At 37.2% G+C, this 18,323-nt stretch overlaps 1 protein-coding gene across 2 annotated transcripts in view; it reads right to left on the bottom strand.

Moving 5' to 3' along the window:
• Positions 1-1,040: 1,040 nt before the first annotated feature.
• The window catches only part of LOC110020734 (cleavage and polyadenylation specificity factor subunit 2), a 61,319-nt gene continuing 44,036 nt past the window's right edge, over positions 1,041-18,323 (bottom strand). The window contains exons 13-18 of one of the 2 annotated variants that reach the window (XM_020718929.1): positions 16,591-16,689; positions 6,521-6,652; positions 6,339-6,383; positions 4,237-4,401; positions 1,562-1,636; positions 1,041-1,458 (exon numbers count right to left, since the gene is read on the bottom strand). In XM_020718929.1, coding sequence (XP_020574588.1) covers positions 1,360-1,458; positions 1,562-1,636; positions 4,237-4,401; positions 6,339-6,383; positions 6,521-6,652; positions 16,591-16,689 — 615 coding nt within the window. In that variant the 3' untranslated portion in view covers positions 1,041-1,359. The remainder of the gene's footprint in view (positions 1,459-1,561; positions 1,637-4,236; positions 4,402-6,338; positions 6,384-6,520; positions 6,653-16,590; positions 16,690-18,323) is intronic. The other variant, XM_020718930.1, reaches the window with a different exon arrangement.

The following is an 18,323-nucleotide window of genomic DNA, read 5'->3' as shown; positions in this document are numbered from 1 at the left end:
CTCCACATCTAAATAGGCGCAATGTAAAAACATTATTTTTAGCTTTTTGAAAACGCATAAGCTCCCAAAACACTGTTTACCCTAACATGATAGGTGCTAACTTATCTGATTGCAAGCTACAATTTTATCGGTAGAAAATTGAAGATTAGTTTTTTAATCAGTATATTCTCAAATTAATGTAATATATGAGGATTTTTAACAAAAATCACTATTATACACATTTAAAAATGAGTCAAATTATTTTGAGACTTATACTAATACAAATTTAAATAGAATTTTTTTAACAATTTTTTTATCTTTTATTGTTTGTCCCTCATTTTTAAAAAAATAATAATAATTTGATGTACAATTCCATCTTTTTTTTCCCTCTTAGAAATGGAATGCTGAACATCTTTGTTCGATTTCCTCATTCAAAAATTAGTGGCTTTTGGTAAATTTAATTCCTATTACTTCTGTACTATTCTTCCATATGTCAATTTCTTTTTTTTTCCCTCTTTGTGATTGATATTTCATTATATATCTCAACAGCATCATGTTCTTCTATTAATTGAATTATTATTTTATTCTAAGCTTCTATGCATTATATCTCGTGAATGGCTATTGCATTGTCATCTATATGGAATTTTCACTCTATTTTCATTTTTTTTTATTTAAATAACGAAATTTTACACAGTAAATGAATAAATAAACACCCCTTTCATATATTTATGAGCTGTCATAAGTCAATTTTTAAGCTCAAAATCATAAAAACTACCAAGTAGAAATAATAAATTTTAACATACTATCATATGTAACTCCTCAATATTGCAGAAAAATATATATATATATATTAGGACAAAGTCCAAGCCTAAATGCAGTCGTACCTATTGCGGAAACCATGAGTCCAGTACGACTCTCTCTTAATTGCCCTTTGTAATGTAGTGTTTAGTAGTAATCATTATCTCTAGAAGCTAAGTCATGATAATAAAGGTTTACCAAAAGCCAAATTCACTCTAATCAGCAACTAAAACAGTTTTTAGGGCCAAAAAACCTTAAAAAACTTCACCTAAACAGCTCAAATTAATCAAATGTTTAAAACAGTTTCTGCAATTGCTCTATTGGATTCACATATGTAGTTAACTCACAAAGCTACAAAGAGGCATGTTTCACAACAATATAAGATTCAGATCTCAAATCCTTATGGGGGGCTATCAAGTTCTGTAACAAAATTGGCATTAAAATGTAATATATTAGCTTAAATATTTGTTGCTGATTTGATATACAGTAGAAGGTGATCTGCAGACCTCTACTAACTCAAGGTTTTCATTAAAAAACATGAAATTTTAGGGCAAAAAGGCTTACTTTTCAAATGCTGGCGATCTAGAGCAAGTAAAACTGAGAATAAAGAAGATCTCTTATCTGGTAGTATTCTTCGGTTAAAGGGCCTTCGATGAGCACATGCTGGGCACCAGTGCCGCCCTGCAAATGCCAAGGTGTAAAATCACAAAACTGATTACTTTTGATACTCTGCAAATTAAAAAAAAAAAGGAGAAATCTTTTAGAAAGCACATCAGAAGAATACCTTCTGAGTGGAATCACTGATCTTCCGTAGTGTTACATACTCGCCGCAACGTAAAGCGCCTCCTGAAAATTCAACCTGAATAAAGGTGCCATTGGAGTTACAACATCATATCTCAGACTAGCTTATAGCATTTAAGAAATGGGAAATTAACATACACAGCACACAATTCTTCCGTATTTACATATCTCACACATAAAATATCATATTCACATAAATAGCACTTGGTGCTTTAAACCTATGCATGAAAATGTGCCTTAAATCCTCCCTTATAAAATATCATATTTACATGCTCATCTCATGCCTTAAATCCTCCCTTACCAAATACTCTCCTTCCTATCTGGACTGAATTTCAAGTTCTTGATTATCCTTTCCACTCTCCTTAATTATTACATATTTCTCTACATACCTAGTTTAGCCCCTACTTCCATGCATCAGCGCATTTGAGCGCCCCTTTTACCACTTTCAGGGCCCTGTCCACTGACCTACGCTGCTGCCAACCTTCCAATCCAGCGCCCCACCTTCCCCGAGCATCATTTGGCCCTTTCAGCAAACTTGTCGGACCCCAACATCACTCCAGGAGTTTCCTCCATCTACCGAATCAACCGCAGTTACTCGAGAGGGTTGTTTCTGTCTGTTATTTATTTACGTTTGTTTTTTATTTTTCTACAATTCACATTATTATTATCTATATGTTGTTACTGTAATGTCGTCCTTACATCCCTTTTGAAAATCAATAGTAAAATTGTGTGTCGATTGTGTCATGGTTTGGGTTAACTCCGGTATCATGTCGACATCTGTTTTCTCCCTTTGAGTGCCGCATCTGATGATTTGGGTGGTGCTCCGGCTGTATCTGAGGGTTTGGGTGGTGCTTCAGCCGTGTCTCTCTCGAGGTGGTGGTTATCATTCATATCCCCTTCCCCATCCTCCCCTCGTCGATCTATGTCACCCTCTCATGATGCAAACACCCCTGAACAGCCAACGTTTTCGCTGCATTTTTTTCCAATTCCAGTCACATGTCCTCACCGCCGCCATCCAAAACAGCCGTCCTCTTGTTGTCCCGCAGTTCCTTGCATTCCCCACCATTATCACTGACATTCCCCTCGCTACCACCACCCGGAACAATGCTTGTTTGCTATTCACCTGCAGTTCCAGCCCCTATTTCTCTCATTCTAGCTCACTAACATTGCCACAACTCCTTTGCTTTGCTGCCGCCATCCTCCTCTCTTGTTGTCGCAGTTGTAACAGCCTCTCCCAGCCACTTCCTCATTGTCCAGCACCCTCTTTCTTCCTACTCACCCTAGAACAGCAACCACACTTGCCATTCCTGCAGCTTCACACCTTACCCACAAGATTTTCCACAAACATTTGCTGCCGCCATGCCTTCTAGCCCTTCCCCCACCCATTGCTACCTCTCAAGAGGGTCAAACCATCGCCGATCACCTAATCACCCCAAGTTCCACCGTAATTTGAGTGTTTCTGTCGTGCTTGTTGTTATTTCAGATTTACAGGTGTCGTGTTGTACATTCCCTATCAAATGTGTTAATTGTAACTGCTTATTTGCTTTTAATAATAATATTTGTTTTTATCGTTGTGGTTTGGTTTAAATCCAGTATCACCAAGAGGGCTCCCATGCGAGTACGCTTAACTTCAAAGTTTCTGATAAAATTCTACCGTTACACCAAAAGGCGACTCAATGTTTAAGAGTTCAGCTTCAACCTACTTAAGGGGTTTCACACAGTATGTGATAGGTAAACTTATCTGACTGCAACAAGAATTCATATATCCTTTGATGTGCGTGGTTAGTCAACACGTGCAAAGTCTTAAGAGGAAATATTGAAAGATAGCCTAGAGGCTCTGTAAGATGAAAAGAAACTCTAGAAAAATGACTAGTAGATCGAATAATAAACAACCTAAATGTTGAACTTTATGCAAATGTTAACCATGTTGGATTAATTGCAGATAACAAATTCAACTTATGATATTGTACCTTGGATTGTGGAAACCTACTGATTTGGAGCATGAAGTAAATAAGTATGGCCACATTTAAAGCTCAAGCTAAATGCAAAGCCATGGCTCATTTAGTCTGTGAAATGATGTGGGTACAATTTTTTTATGAGTACTTTAATTCACTTTTTACCCATCCAGTGATTGTATATCGCCATAATCAATTTGTAATCTACATTGCTAGCAATCAAGTCTTCCACTAAAAGGCTAGATATATCAACATTTATCAAAAATATTGTTCTATCAAAAAATATCATCACTCATGTTGCCAATGATAAACATTTGGTCGGTATCTTTATTGAAACTCCAAGACCTCTCCATTTTTCAAACATTTGCAATTAGATAGAATCTAGTTGATATATACACTCCAAATTAAGTTGGGTGTTAGCATGGTCAAATATAAGTTAAGAAAGCACTCTCTATTTGATGAGTGGTGCACGTTTATTTTGATGCACCATAAATCAGTGTACTCATTCCTCCATTTTTGTGAATATGATGCCAAGAGGATTTTTCCCTTCAAGCAGACCAAGTGATTTCATATTTTAAAATAAGCATTAGTGACCTAAACTATCCAGACAACCAAAAACTGAATATAATCTATTTGTTAGCAGTGATGAGAAAAGGATACATCTCAAATAAATCAAATTATAATGACAAACAAACAAGAATACCTGGATGCCTTTACTGGCAAGGAACTGCTTGAAATCTGCCAATTTGAGATCTCCCACAAGAACAGATTTGTGGGTAGGAGGGGTTGATGATACGGGAAATAAGGTAAGCATGTCATTGGTCTTCCCTGCTTCCGCGTCAATCCAGGATATCTCATATTCACCAAGCTGTAATTAGCTCCAAAAAAAATTTACTTCCATTAAATTGAATGGAATCAACTACAGTTAGCTGTTTACAGAGCACAAAACCAGAAATGACTCATTTTAGAGTATATTATTAATACACACCCAAATGCAAAGAACATTAGTAATTCCACTCCCAGTATAAGGTGCAGTAGAGAGAGAAAAGATGGAGAAAAGGGGAGAATAATACCTAGCATCATCATATCTCATATCTACAAATGCAATTTCAAGATCATCTGTTTGAATGATTAGACGAAAGTTTCCCGCAGCCTGTTCGGCATTGTTTTTTTATTTTTTTGGCTTTAGAAAACTGCTTAAAGAGATAGCAAGATATGTTGGTAAATCTATTTTTATTCAATTAAATAAAAGACTGATTATTTCATAAAATATATATTATTTTTAAACATTTATAGGTTAAAAAAATTCCTAAAATTATATTTTGAATATAGCTCTATTTTTAAAATTTTAATAATAAATAAATAGCCAAAACTAATACTGAACTTCTAGGTTGTGTTTAATTATGTTTGTTTTACATTGGCAATGTTTTTTTTCTTTTTCATTTTAGTTTTTTTAAAAATCATAGCGGATGTTTGGTTGCAAGTATATCAAATACATGAGTATTTGAAATGCTGAATAAATTATTGAAAAACTTAAGGTTTTGATTTGTTGCAAAACAATTTCAAAAGATCACCTTTTTTTTATTTGATTGGCCGTAAAGTGAGACATAACTTTTGTATTGACATATTTATTTAAATATGTATTTTTGTCAAAATACATTTTTCTTAAAGGGTAAAATAGCTAGGCATGTTAATCAAGAGTCAATGAGATAGTGAAGACAGCAAATAAGGCCGTCGATGTAGGTGGTGTGACTAGTGCCGATAGGGGCATGGGAAAGGGAGGACATCACGGCGATACGAGGATGGATGCTGTGAAGTCATAGGAATAAAATTTTGCAATGGGCGTTGATGGTTTCAGTAACTAGTTTCAATGAATGGACATCGGAGAGTTAGCCTTGGTTATGTTTAGGAACATGCAAGTCCCACTAGCTTCTAGCATTAAATTCGGTAGCCAACATATAATTGATGAATCTTCTACATTAAAGTGGAAAAGTGAGATTAGCTTCTCTCAGCATCAATCCAATAAAGTGGCTTGACTTTCCCTTTTATTTGAGGAAATTTTTCATAATCTAGGACTAAAGAAATTAATTTCTTCCATTTAATTTGAATGAACATTGAATGATTTTGGTACTCACTGAGATTTCATTAAGTCTATTTGATGAGTCCACAGCTCCTGATATAGAAGACATTTTCTTTACAGAAAAAAAAGGATTTCCTCTCAATGGATAGGCATGTTCCTTATGTTGGAATACTAGGGCATATTTGTGGTAATGCTTGGAGATGATAGACAAGATTAGAGGCATACAACAAATGTGTGAGGCGAAATGCGGGTGGCAAAAAATAGCAGGTGAGAGGCCAACAGCCGGTAGTTGAAGAATTGTTTGGGCAGCTATAAAAGACTTAACTGGAAAGGAAAATCACCCAAAAAAAAAACTAGGATATTTCAGAGCTCAGATATCATAAATAGAGAAAAACTGACGAAATTTTGTGGGTGCTTCATCAGGGTCAAGCCCATCAATTTACACAACAGAGTTCTAAATTACTATTGTTAACTTCTACAAACGAAAACAACTAATTATATTGAAAACAAGAAAGATATGTTATAGTTTGCACAAATTTAGTTTCCTGAAATTTTTAAGAGATTTTAGTCCATCGTATTGGCCCACTAATTGCCGTAATGTCCACAATGATAGACAAACATTTTTAGCATCCCAAAGATTGCGAAGCCGGCAACTAGAAGTGCCAACAACATTAGTAACTTTAACAATAACGTGCCAAATTCATTACAATATCGAGTTCTTGTACCTTTTTGAAGAGAACATTACTCATTAGCCTCTCGGAGAGTTGAACCTGCAGTTTTAAAAAGTAAATAATCAATGCAAACTTAATTGGTGATTAAAAGAGAAAGGAATCATATTTTTATTGTGCCATAAATATCTAGCCATGAACATCATTTAAAAAATTATAACTGCAATACCAACCAATACCTTGTAAGCACACAAAGAAGAAGTAACGTCAATGGTTTCTTCAATTTGTGGAGCATATACATGGGGACAAACATGCTTTGAGCAATGCTCTTTCAGGTGTTCTGTAGCTTCGGCCGAGCCATGAACAAGAACCTTAAAAAGAGCAAATAAAGACCGTCAAATTACAAGCATAAGTCATTGAGGAAAGTAACTGAATGGCGTGTTACTATGCATGTCCCCGAGTTATTGAAAATTGATATACGATGACATTAAAAAATGGTAAATCATAGCCATACTTCTATAAGGCTAAAACCAGAATTCAGCTTACAGCATCCCAAATATGTCCATTGTATTATGATTTTCTTTTTTATTGAAAAGAAGGCTTTCAAATTTCCAAGAATGATGAAACACATCAATGATACTTCGTACATTCTAATACTTATTTCGGTTTTGATGTTTCATAATACATAGCTCACTAGAGTGACAATATTCTAGGGTTCCTAGGTGTTTAGAAAAAGAATTTAGTGGGGATGTAGTAGTGGAATAACAAAAGAACGAGAGAAACTGTCAGGGTTGAAAACAGCAGGGTAAACAATGAAACGGTAACATACGAACAGGGAGGATGTTACACCACTTGTTCTTGAACCAGCTACTTGCAAAAGAGAATAAAGCACTCCTTGGGACAGAAATGAGAGACACACTAGCCAAAAAAGATAAAACAAAAGTTAAAGTCTCAAAATAGCAAAATATAATATATAAAGTGTACTGAAAGGAAAAAAACCCAAATTAGAAAAAAAGAAGTAGAGATTAAGCCAGAAAAGGTAAAAATTCCCACTAAATTTGATAACAGTATGGAATCTGTGCGGTTTATAATCCCGCGATAGCGGGATTTCCAAATGTAATGGAATTTCCGCACTCATGTCACTCTCCAAGGGCATGAGAGGCTTCGCCCTTGTCTCTGAAAAACATTCAGGTCATCATAGTACGACAATAAGTTGACGACAATAAAAAAATCATAAATTTTGTAATCTACCAGTAGGTCAAGCTTCTTAATAATCTTAAATGGGCCATCTGCACTAGGGTTAAGCTTTCCAAATGAATATGCAAGAAACCACTCCTTCAACCTAATCAATACCATGTCGCCTTCCTTGAAAATAATAAAATTCCTAGACTTATTAGCTTATTTTTTATGCTTGATGTTCTGTTTAGCAATTTCATTCATAACCTGCTCATGTAGGGTCTGAATATCCTCAACTCTAACCTCAGCATTAGCTCTTAGCTCAGTAGTTGGCAATATTGATACTAACTCCAAAGGTGTTGGGATCCGCCTATACACAATCTCAAAAAAGTTTTGACCCATGGACTGACTAGTATAAAGAATGTAGACAAAGTCCACCTAAGGAAAAGTCAATTTTCATTGGTTGATGTTCTTTCGCACAAAGTATCTAAGAAAATTTCCTAAACTGCACTTTACAACCTCTTTCTACCCAAATGTTTAAGGTTGAGCTGTTAAACTGAACTAAGACTTTATACCTAACTTACCTCATAAAATTCTCCAAAAATGGTTATAGGACTTTCACATCCCTATTTGAAAAAATGCTCCTGAATATACCATAAAGATGAATTACCTCCTTGAAGCACAAGTCTACAATATATGACGCGTCCATCATCTTGTGCAAAGAACAAAATGAGTAATTTTAGAAAAATTGTCTATCATAATCATATTAGGATTCATAATCTGTCGTGTTCAAAGTAAGCCCACTACAAAATTTGTGCTCACGTTTGTCGGTCAACTTTTTGAGTTTTTGAAAATTGAAAATAATTTTGAAATTTAATTTAATATAATAGGTATGTATTTTGGGTTTTGAAAGTAGTATGTTTTAATTTTCGAAAAATGAGACCAAATGGATCTCATTAGTCTAATGGTTTACCTAATCGTGTCTGATACCGCGAATACTACACTTTCCCGAAAGATAAGTGTATACTTCGGCGATGGACCCAATCCTGCAAACTAAGAGATTGAAACTCGTTTGGCCTACGAACCTTTTAGGTGTGACTAACAAGTTCTCCTATCTAATATAAAGATTAAATAGAATTTATTTTACCTGTGTTCCAAGTTCCCTATAGCGGCAAGCCCCTATAGTTAATTACATCCCAAATGACTGGGGTCACTTGAGAAAATTCTAGATAATGATTAGAAGTACTAGTTTTGAAGATTTCAAGGTTTAGGTTTTCACGGTAGGACGTGGAAAAGCAAGTGGGAGTGGCTCAAAAATGAACAATTTTTTTCAGGAGTCCAAAGGAAGGAAAAGGTAGATGATATCACAGATCATGAGAAAAAACCTCAGTGACTTCCCAAGCTATCATAATGTGTGGTTGAGTTTTGGAGACGAAGTTATTCAGGTGTTGAATCTTGCCAATTTTATTATTTCGGACTTACATTTTGCATAATATTCGATTATGTAAATAGCCCGCAAAGATATGAGGGTTTATGTTGTGTCACACGACAAACTTGGAACATAAGGCGAGTTAGGACTTACGTTGCACAACATAGTTGTGCAGGAGCCTAAAGAATGTATGAGGAATTACGTCGCGCTGGGTGAGCTACCTCGAAGACCTATGGGTTGTTATTTAAACTAAGGAGAGAATTTAGGTGGTGTAAACTTGTTTTGTTGTTGTAGAATGACGACCACCTCCACTTGTAGTACGCTCCAAGCTCATTATCGCGCTGCCCATGAAGTTGCTCCAAACTCCTTATCGAAGTAGCAGTCCTAAAGTCTAAAGTTCAAAAGGTTTTACCATGTGTGTTCCAAAGTCTTAGTTTTGTTATCATTCAAGCATTATGCGGGGGTTAAAGTTGATTAGAGCGACATCGATTAGGATCACATGGTTCCCTCATTCTGGTACCACTATTTTCTTTTGAATTTACTTAGCTAAATAAGTTGTGAAACACATTTAAACCGGTGATATCTCGTTAGCAACCGTGGGTTAACTCCTACAATGGACCTCCGTAAATTCAAAAGAACGTGTTTTTTTTTTGAAAATGTTGTTTTATTTTTGAAAATTATTTTGTTTTAAAAATAAAATCGCAATCAGTGTCTGCATGATGTGTTAGAACAAGAGTAAATTGCACTAACAAAAATTAACAAAAAAATGTACCTGCGTACCTGACATACTTGCTACTACTATCCTTATTACGTATTTAGTTTGCAAAACAGAATATATTTTGTACAGAATGTAAGTAAATTGCAGAAAAAAAGAAGAAAACAGTAAGCAAACAGCAACTAGAAACATCAAACAGGTGATTCTAAGACTTCCTACAACTCCAGACAGCAACTAGCAAGCGTGTACGGTGATCCTACGATCTCCTACGGCTCCGGGCAGCAACTAGTAATCGTGTACGGTGATCCTACGACCTGCGACCTCCTAAGACTCCGGGCAGCAACTAGTAATCGTGTACGGTGATCCTACGACCTCCTACGGCTTCCTACGAATCTGAACAGCAATATGCAACATCGCATAGCATTTGTATGGCTTCCTACGACTCCGGGCAGCGGCTAGGAACTCCGAACTACGGCTTCATACGACTCTGGGCAACGGCTAGGAGTTTCGGGTAGTGATCCTACAGCTTCCTACGACTCCAGACAGTGGCTAGGAACTCCATACAGCAACTCTACGACTTCCTACGACTCCGAACAGCGGCTAGGAACTCTGGATAGCAACTCTACGGCTTCCTACGACTCCGGGAAGTGGCTAGGAGCTTCAGGTAGTGATCCTACAGCCTCCTACGACTCCGGACAGCGACTAGGAACTCTGAACAGCAACTCTACGGCTTCCTACGACTCCCTACGACTCTGAACAGCTGTTAGGAACTCCGGACAGCAACTCTACGACTTCCTATGACTCCGAGCAGCAGCTAGGAACTCCATACAGGGCTCCTACGGCTTTCCTACAGTTCTCGCGGTAATTTTGAAGTTCCAACCCTACGGCTCTCCCACAGTTCTCGCAGCAATTTCGAAATTCCAAACAATTGTTTTAAAAGTTCTCAAACCGCAATTATGTAACTCTTCAAAAGGTACCCTTAGGTCTTTCAAAATAGTGACAAAACCCCTCCAACTGGGTACAATTCATTTTTCAGTCCTCTGAAATTAGGATCGCAGCTGTGATTGATATAACGGCCCAAGTTCCCCTTAGAGCATGCATCTATCACCTCACTACCATTCAACGTCATAAAATAAAAATGCATATGACCTCTGCAAGCATAATATCTAAGCCGTTTTCCATAAGCAGCTAAATCAAGCACCTCCCCAACATATTCAATGAGAAATTGTCCTTTAGAAGCACTCTCTTCCAAATGTAATCCATAGTCTTGCTTTCCATAGTTAATCCATCTAAATTTGGCATATTGTGCTTTTGGGACTGCCGATTCGAATATAGATTCCCACATGGGCAAGTTCCCTTTACACACTCAATATTAAGCATACAGTTTAAACATTCCTCACCAAAACTCGAACTGCCATCTGGAGGCAGCTTACAATGGCAAGCCCAATACAAACCTCTCCATTAACCATCCTGGTCTAGCACCTATCTCACGGTAGTTACTGTATACTAAGTGAGAAATGCAACATTCACAAAATATTGAAAAGATAATGGCTTTCCATGATTTAATTTTATCAAACTTCATGGAGGTTACTTCAAAATCAAAACGGAAAAAGAAAGAACATCTCCAAGTAAAAAAAACGAAAGCAATAAAACATCATGCATGTCTCAAAAGAGAAAAGTCTATCGTAGTGACAAATTTCGCAGTTAAAACCCAGTCCGGAGAAATCCTTCGCCTGCCTCCACGTATATGACCAATTCCAAATTTTTCCATACCATCTCGTGAAAGGGATTTCAGATCATGCTAATATATGATATTATATATCATATATCCCAAAGATTAAAACAAGCAATGGATCAAGATCAGCATCTTGAAACCTTACCGACAACGTAAACACAAGTGAGCAAAGGCGAGGGTGTCAAGCGGGAAGCAGGCGAACCGTTGTTGTGTCGTGCGCGAGAGGGGAGCTGGCAAGGACTTCAAAGGAGAAGCGGACTTCAGTTCGCAGAGGAGGAAGGCAAGCAGAAGAGAGGAGCGCGAATCGCAGAGGGAGAGCGTAATCGAGCGGAGGAGTTGAATCTGTCGGGAGAGGAAGTAGCGAGCGGGCTCGGTCGTGCGCGAGGAGGAAGGCAAGCGGGAGAGAGGAGCTGTCAAGCGCAGAGGGAAAGCGGGATCGAGCGAAGGAGGAGCGGACGCGAGAGGAGAAGGGAGAAGGGGAGGTCTTCGAACTGGAGGAGAGAGCGTTGAATGTCTCTGGCTAGGAAGAGACGAGCTTGATTGAGCAGAGGAAGAAAGGAAGCGGATGCGAGGGTTTCGGTGCGTGAGGCGAAGAGGGGGCAAGCGTTTTTGTTCGCAGAAGAGGAGCGGGGGCCGAACAGAGGAGGAGAGGGAGGTTGGTATCGAATGAGGCTTCTTCTGCCTCCGGAAGAGGAAGGCAAGCAGGTGGGGTTCGGTGCAGAGGAGGAAGGAATCGATTGGGATCTCTCGAGAGCGGGGCTGCGAGCGAGGGAATGATTGAATCAAGCCTTCTGTTGCAGAGGCAGAGGACATGAGGCCAATTAGTATAGTAGAGGGAGTCGTTACCTGAAAGTTTTGGCGGGGAATTAAATGGTTTCCTTTGATGTAGCCGACTTAAATTAAAAAAAAAGCACCAAATTATTTTCAATTAAGACGAGTTTCGTTTGAATTTTGAAAATTGAAATTCGAAATTATGTGAGCTGGTGATTAACCCGAGTTCAGCCCAAATCGAATCCAAGTTAAACCTGGGTTGAGCCCGAGCCCGTGCACCGCTAATTAAAAAAAACGTGCATCGATATTCGTGCTAATTGCTCGTGCGCGAAACCATGACAATATGGGTGTCATTCCAAGCTAAAGTTGACATCTCGGACGCATCCGTGTGGTCTGTTTCGTCATCCATGGTAATCCGGAAGAGTTCGCCGACGGGCAAGTCAATTCAAGTTAAAGTCGTGTGTGGTGTGATAAGTGTGCAAAATGCGGGGTTAGTGAGTGTTCGGGTCGCAAGAAGTTCCCTAGAGGCTGCTCCTATTTATGTAGGAACTCAACTCAAGTTTCATATGTCGGTTTTAACCAACTCAGCAAGATTTCAAGGATTCAAGACTGTCATGCGAGACTCGGAGGAGTGACGAGGTGGCTCGAATTTTCTAAATTGTGTGGGTTTGGTACTAATCCTCTAAGAGGGTGAAACAAAGAAAACCTAAGGCCAGACACTAGGCTCTAAGGAGAAAAGTAAAAATCTCACCCAAAAATGAGGTCAACAACGTCCAACCAGGATACTTATGAAATGGGAAGAGTGTATAGTCATGTACTCTATTTTTGCGTCTTAGCCAAATGATATATCATTCATTGTCATACATGTCTCTCCACATCTCATACCAATTTGGGCCAATAAAAGTTTTGCTTTACTACGAAGAAGATCTTATCTTTGCCACAATGCCACATCATTAATCCACTACATGCACGATATGTTATGGAAGAATAGATATCCATCAGATTTATGATATTGCTCATAAGATACACTCTAGCATCGGGTCCGAATATCCTAAAATTTTCCATCAGCTCGATACAAATTCTTCAACACCTCAAAATCAACTATCTTATACTTCATATTAGCGTTAATAGGTGATGAAGGCTTAGTCTATCTGCTAATTCGTTTTGACTCAATAACTTATATTTGAGCACAAAATAGAATAAATAAAAAAATTCCACTCAAGAGACATATATTCTTTAACTTACAAAAGCTACTCAAAAATCTTATGTTCTCATGGTCAGTGTACAGATCAAATTCTTTCGCAAGTAAATAATGATTCCAGTGATTGAGAGCTCTCACAAAAGCATAAAACTTATTGTCATAGATTGAACATTTTCTCTTAGAATCATTTAACTTTTAACTGAAGAAAGTAATAGGATATCCTCCCGGACTTAGCACAGCTTCAATTCCCACATCAAAGGCATCACACTCCAGCCCGAACACATTATTGAAATATGAAAGTGCTAAAACATAAGATTGAGTCACTTGTTTCTTCAAAGAATCAAAACTAGTTTGGGCATCATATGCCCAAGAAAATCTATGCAACTTGAGAGGCTCCATCAAATGCATCGTAATTGTGCTGAATTTTTTGAAAAATCTATAGTAAAAAAAAAGTCACACCATGAAACTAGCATGCTTGAGAGAATTACTGATGTATGGGTCATGCCGCAATCACCTCAATCTTTGTTAGGTCCAGCTCAATGTTTATAACACAAAAAATATATCCTAGAAAGCAGATATGCGATTTAAGAAAATGAGACTTCTCCAAGTGACTATTTAACTATTATGTCTAAAAAACACAAAAATTTGTGGCAAATGTTGTGGATGATCCTCCTTTGAATAGTTGCACACTAAAATATTGTCAAAAGTACACAGCCACAAATTTTTCTATTAAGATTAGAAAAATCTTGGTTCATCAGCAGCATGAACAAAATCAGTGCATTGGACAAATCAAAAGTAAAAACAGTCTAATCATACAATCCATCTCATGTCATGAAGATCAATCTTGGGGAAGATTCTAGCTCCATGTAATTGATCAATAATTCGTCAATCTTAGGGACTTTGTACTTGATTGTGATCATGTTTTCAGCCTCGCTATCTATACACATGCCCCATAATTAATCCGTTTGGCCATAATCAAAGCTAGCACAACACATGAACTGATGCTCTCGCAAACTAGTCCCTGAGCCATGAAATCCTCAATTTACTTTTGTAGCTCCTCATACTTTGTTGGTCGCATAATGTAAAATGGTTTGTTCGGGAGTAATAATATTAGGATAAGATCTCTAGGATATTGAATTTCTTGTAGAGGCGGCAATCCAAGTGGCATATTGTCGATAAAAACATATATAAAAACTTGCAGTAAGGGTCGTATTGCCTTAGGTATCGACTCCATATCACTGTCTTCTAGCAGCAGCAAGGCCAATTTCACTGGCTTCTCTCTTATAGCCTGCAGAAATGTAGCACGAGGTATGATAACTCTTATAGTTGTCTCCTTTAATGGTTGAAGTACAGTAGGCTCCCAATCTTTATCAAATTTATAGGTACTTTTGTAACCATTACGAATTATACCCCTTTCATACTATCACGGTCAACCCAACAAAATATGACAGGCATCTATTAGCACGGCATTGCGCTAAACTTGATCCTACAGTTTGTCTCAAATTAAAAAAACTATCAAACATCCCTTGTCAATACAAATCTTACAATCCTTCTTCAACCAAGTCAAAAAAAAAATTGAGAATGCTTCTAAGTAGTGGGCTCAATTTTTCATCATTTGTATAGATACCACATTTCATAACAGTATCTGTCTATTTAGTAAAATTGCATACTTTTCCCTTCATGATGCAACAGGTAAAAAAAATATGATGCCACCACCGTTGCTCTCTTGTGGGCTTAAACCTGAAGGATCCATCGAATCACTAGCATGTCTCCCTCATCGGCTGGAATCAAATACTCTAACATTTTTATTCTCTCATCTGTCATTGTCTATTTCTTCAATTGATCCCTGCTCAGTAAAAAAGATCAACCTCTTGTTTGGGCAATCGAAAAAAATGTGTTCAAAATCATGGCGTTTGAAGCACTTCCTAGTTGTGACAGATTTGAGTGTTGTTAGTCTCAACCTTTTCTCCACAGCTGATAGGCTTCTCCTCGGGTGGGGTCGACTTGGGTGCCCCATTAATTGTATACTTGTTGTCTGATCCTAGGGTTAACTCTGTCTGTAAGGTATGGTGGTCACCTGAAGACATTGTTGCTTCTCCACTTTCAAACCTAGAGTTTATACATCAAGTAGGGACCAATACGGTTATAACTGCAGTACTTTATCAATGGATGGCTTCAATCCTCCATGATACTTCATCATTTTGTGTTCCTCTGGTTCCACCAATTCACATTTCAGCATAAGTTAATCAACATCATTTTTGTACTCCACTGAAGAATCTATCCACAGGAGATTATGAAAATGTATGAACATGCCCTATCGATAATACATGGGAAGGTATTTATACTGTATCTCCTTTTTCATCTTGGAATAGATAGTGATTTTATTTTTTTTTTCCCTCACGCTAGTGTAGCTGTTTCAATTTTTCTCACCATCAATATTTAAAATTTCACTGTCGGGTATTGAGGTTTTTTCCGTTTGCGCGGCACAAGCCTTGAGGTGGTCTAATGTGTAAACCTCGCAGTTTGAAAATTGAATTAATCAAAATAAAAGGGAAAAATGATACACTAGCATAAAAAGAGTCGATAAAGATACTGGCATGATAAAAAGTGAAATTAAAATTGGTAGAAGGAAGTTAGCTTTATGAATAGTCAATATTTAAGGGTTAGGTATAGAATCGTTCCTTCTGTTTACAATGTCAAAAAGAGAACAATGCAAGATATGCATCCTGATTACAGTCCTTACAAACAGGTACCAGAAAACTAAGGGACTAACCAGAGGAAAATTCACAACCAGGACCTGAATAACTAGATATATGAGTTTTTCTTTGGAAAATTGGACCGTCGGAGACGGATCAAAACTGGAAACAGACAAATATTAGGCTGGAAAGATGGACAGCTAATGACAAAATTTGAACGCAACGTCAAAGGGACAGCAGGACACTTGGCTGAATTTGAAAGGATTGGTCCTGAATGGAAAGAACTATGGCGGCAATATTGACTGGATTATGAAGTTTTACTAGTGATGTACATAGAAAATTAAACTAATCCTACATATTAGAAATCTTGTAAATATGACTGCTGCAAATTTCATGTGCTTCAGGATTTTTGTCATGTATTCAGCTATGAATAGAAAACCAGGAGTAACTTTTGAATATAAGAGAAACGTAAATTCAATTTCCACACAAGATATTACCGATCTTCAACAATTCTGCTCAAAGTTTCATTCTCTCCAAACGAAACTTTAAAAAAAAAATACAAAGTTCCATAATACTGTTTACTTACAAGCTTCAGTGGAGCTACATGTGCAAGGATAGATTTAATGGAACGCCCGTCAGACCGACCTTCAAAGTCCATGTAAACTAATGAGCATTTCACTTGCACCTGAAACAATTAACAAAGTTAAATCATCTAATAGAATGAAAATACGAAAATTCTTCCAGCAATCTAGAAACTCACGAAAGGTTTTAATATTCTGAACCTTTTAGTAAATTATAAGATTAAATCCTAAAATAGTCGTGTTCTTATTTTATGGCCAATTAAGTCTCGGAGTTGATCATTCTCAAATTTAATATATTGAACATACAAACTGATTCATAATAATCTCTCAGGAAGAAATTGCCATACAAAATTAATTCCATTTTAGTTTTTTGAATTTTAAAAAAATTAACCTCCACTGAGTCCTTGAAGGGCCATTTTTTATGAACTTTGTATAATGGAAAGAGTAATACAAATAATGACTATATTGTAGTTTAAACATAGATTATAATAGAAGTTGAGAAATTTGCCTGGCAAACAAAATGTAAGTTCGAAACCAGCACTAGATATTCACATAAGAAGCCCGTTAAAAATTGAAGAAGAAAACGTACGTAAGAGAAATGCAATTACCACAGTTCTAAAGGAAGTATTGCATCAATTACAATTTTAGACGTACAAGACAAAAGCAAATTTAAGACGAATTTCTCAAGCAGTAATATATATATAATCACAAGTGGCGAACGTATTAACTTCAGCAAAAATCGGTTGCTTTTAAAAGTAAAAACTAAAAAAGCACAATTCTTATATTCCAAATAATGATTTAATTGGAATAAAAATTTTGAAATTGTACAATAGAACACTGATTATGCATAAAAATTCAGCAACAAATTTCTCAATTCAAAAACAAAGTCTAGTACATACCACACAATTCTACTCGCATACAAATTAGCAATTAAGCAAATTTAACAGGAACAAAGATAGAGATCAACTGAAGGTAGAACCAATCTTGTCTCGTTATTGGAAAACTCGCCCCTCAAAGTACTTATCCACAAATGTGAAGCATTTGAAGAACAGTTATCCGACAAGCAAACACGTGAGCAACGAGGAAAACTGAATTTATGCAATATCCAATCATTGTTCACTCCTCAAATGACCCAAAATAAAAAACTTCTTATGATCCATCAATATCTATTCGAGTATAACAAGTTTCAATACATCCTCTTATGAATTTTGGCCACATAAATCATCAATAAAAGTACTAACAGCATCAAAATAGGGTTGAAAAAACATGGCATGATTATAACAATTATGCAGTATGAAGAACGGTAGCCAGTTTTGGAGGATAGACCAGTTAAACAGCAGGACAGGATAACAAGTAGGAGGTAGTAGCTGTATCAGAAAATAGGATAGGAGAAGTAGAGACGGCAATAGCGGGAAACCTTGAACTGCTAGAATTCAAAAATACCAAGAGTCAAAAGGATCACTAGAGGAAGAAAGCTAAACTCCTGGAAAATGGATTCCTGTAACCTCCACTAATTCGGTCGTCCGATGGTCTGCCCCCAGGTGAAATCGGGACAGAACTGCTCCAGAGAAGGACCAGGGACTGATTCAAGCAATCCCACACCCCATGGACTGGCCAGCCCCCTTAAGGGTCCAATATACTTTGTATAGGCAACTAATGACAGGGGGCTTTAGGGAGGACCGGCCTAGGGTTTGGTCCAGCTTGGCTGGACCGGCTGATCCTCAAGGGGAGGGGAGGG

The sequence above is a fragment of the Phalaenopsis equestris genome, unplaced genomic scaffold (genome assembly GCF_001263595.1).
Source record: "Phalaenopsis equestris unplaced genomic scaffold, ASM126359v1 Scaffold000107, whole genome shotgun sequence".
Classification (NCBI taxonomy): Eukaryota; Viridiplantae; Streptophyta; class Magnoliopsida; order Asparagales; family Orchidaceae; genus Phalaenopsis; species Phalaenopsis equestris.
Note: the sequence above shows the minus strand (reverse complement) of the source record. Positions and strands in the feature narration are given on the sequence as shown.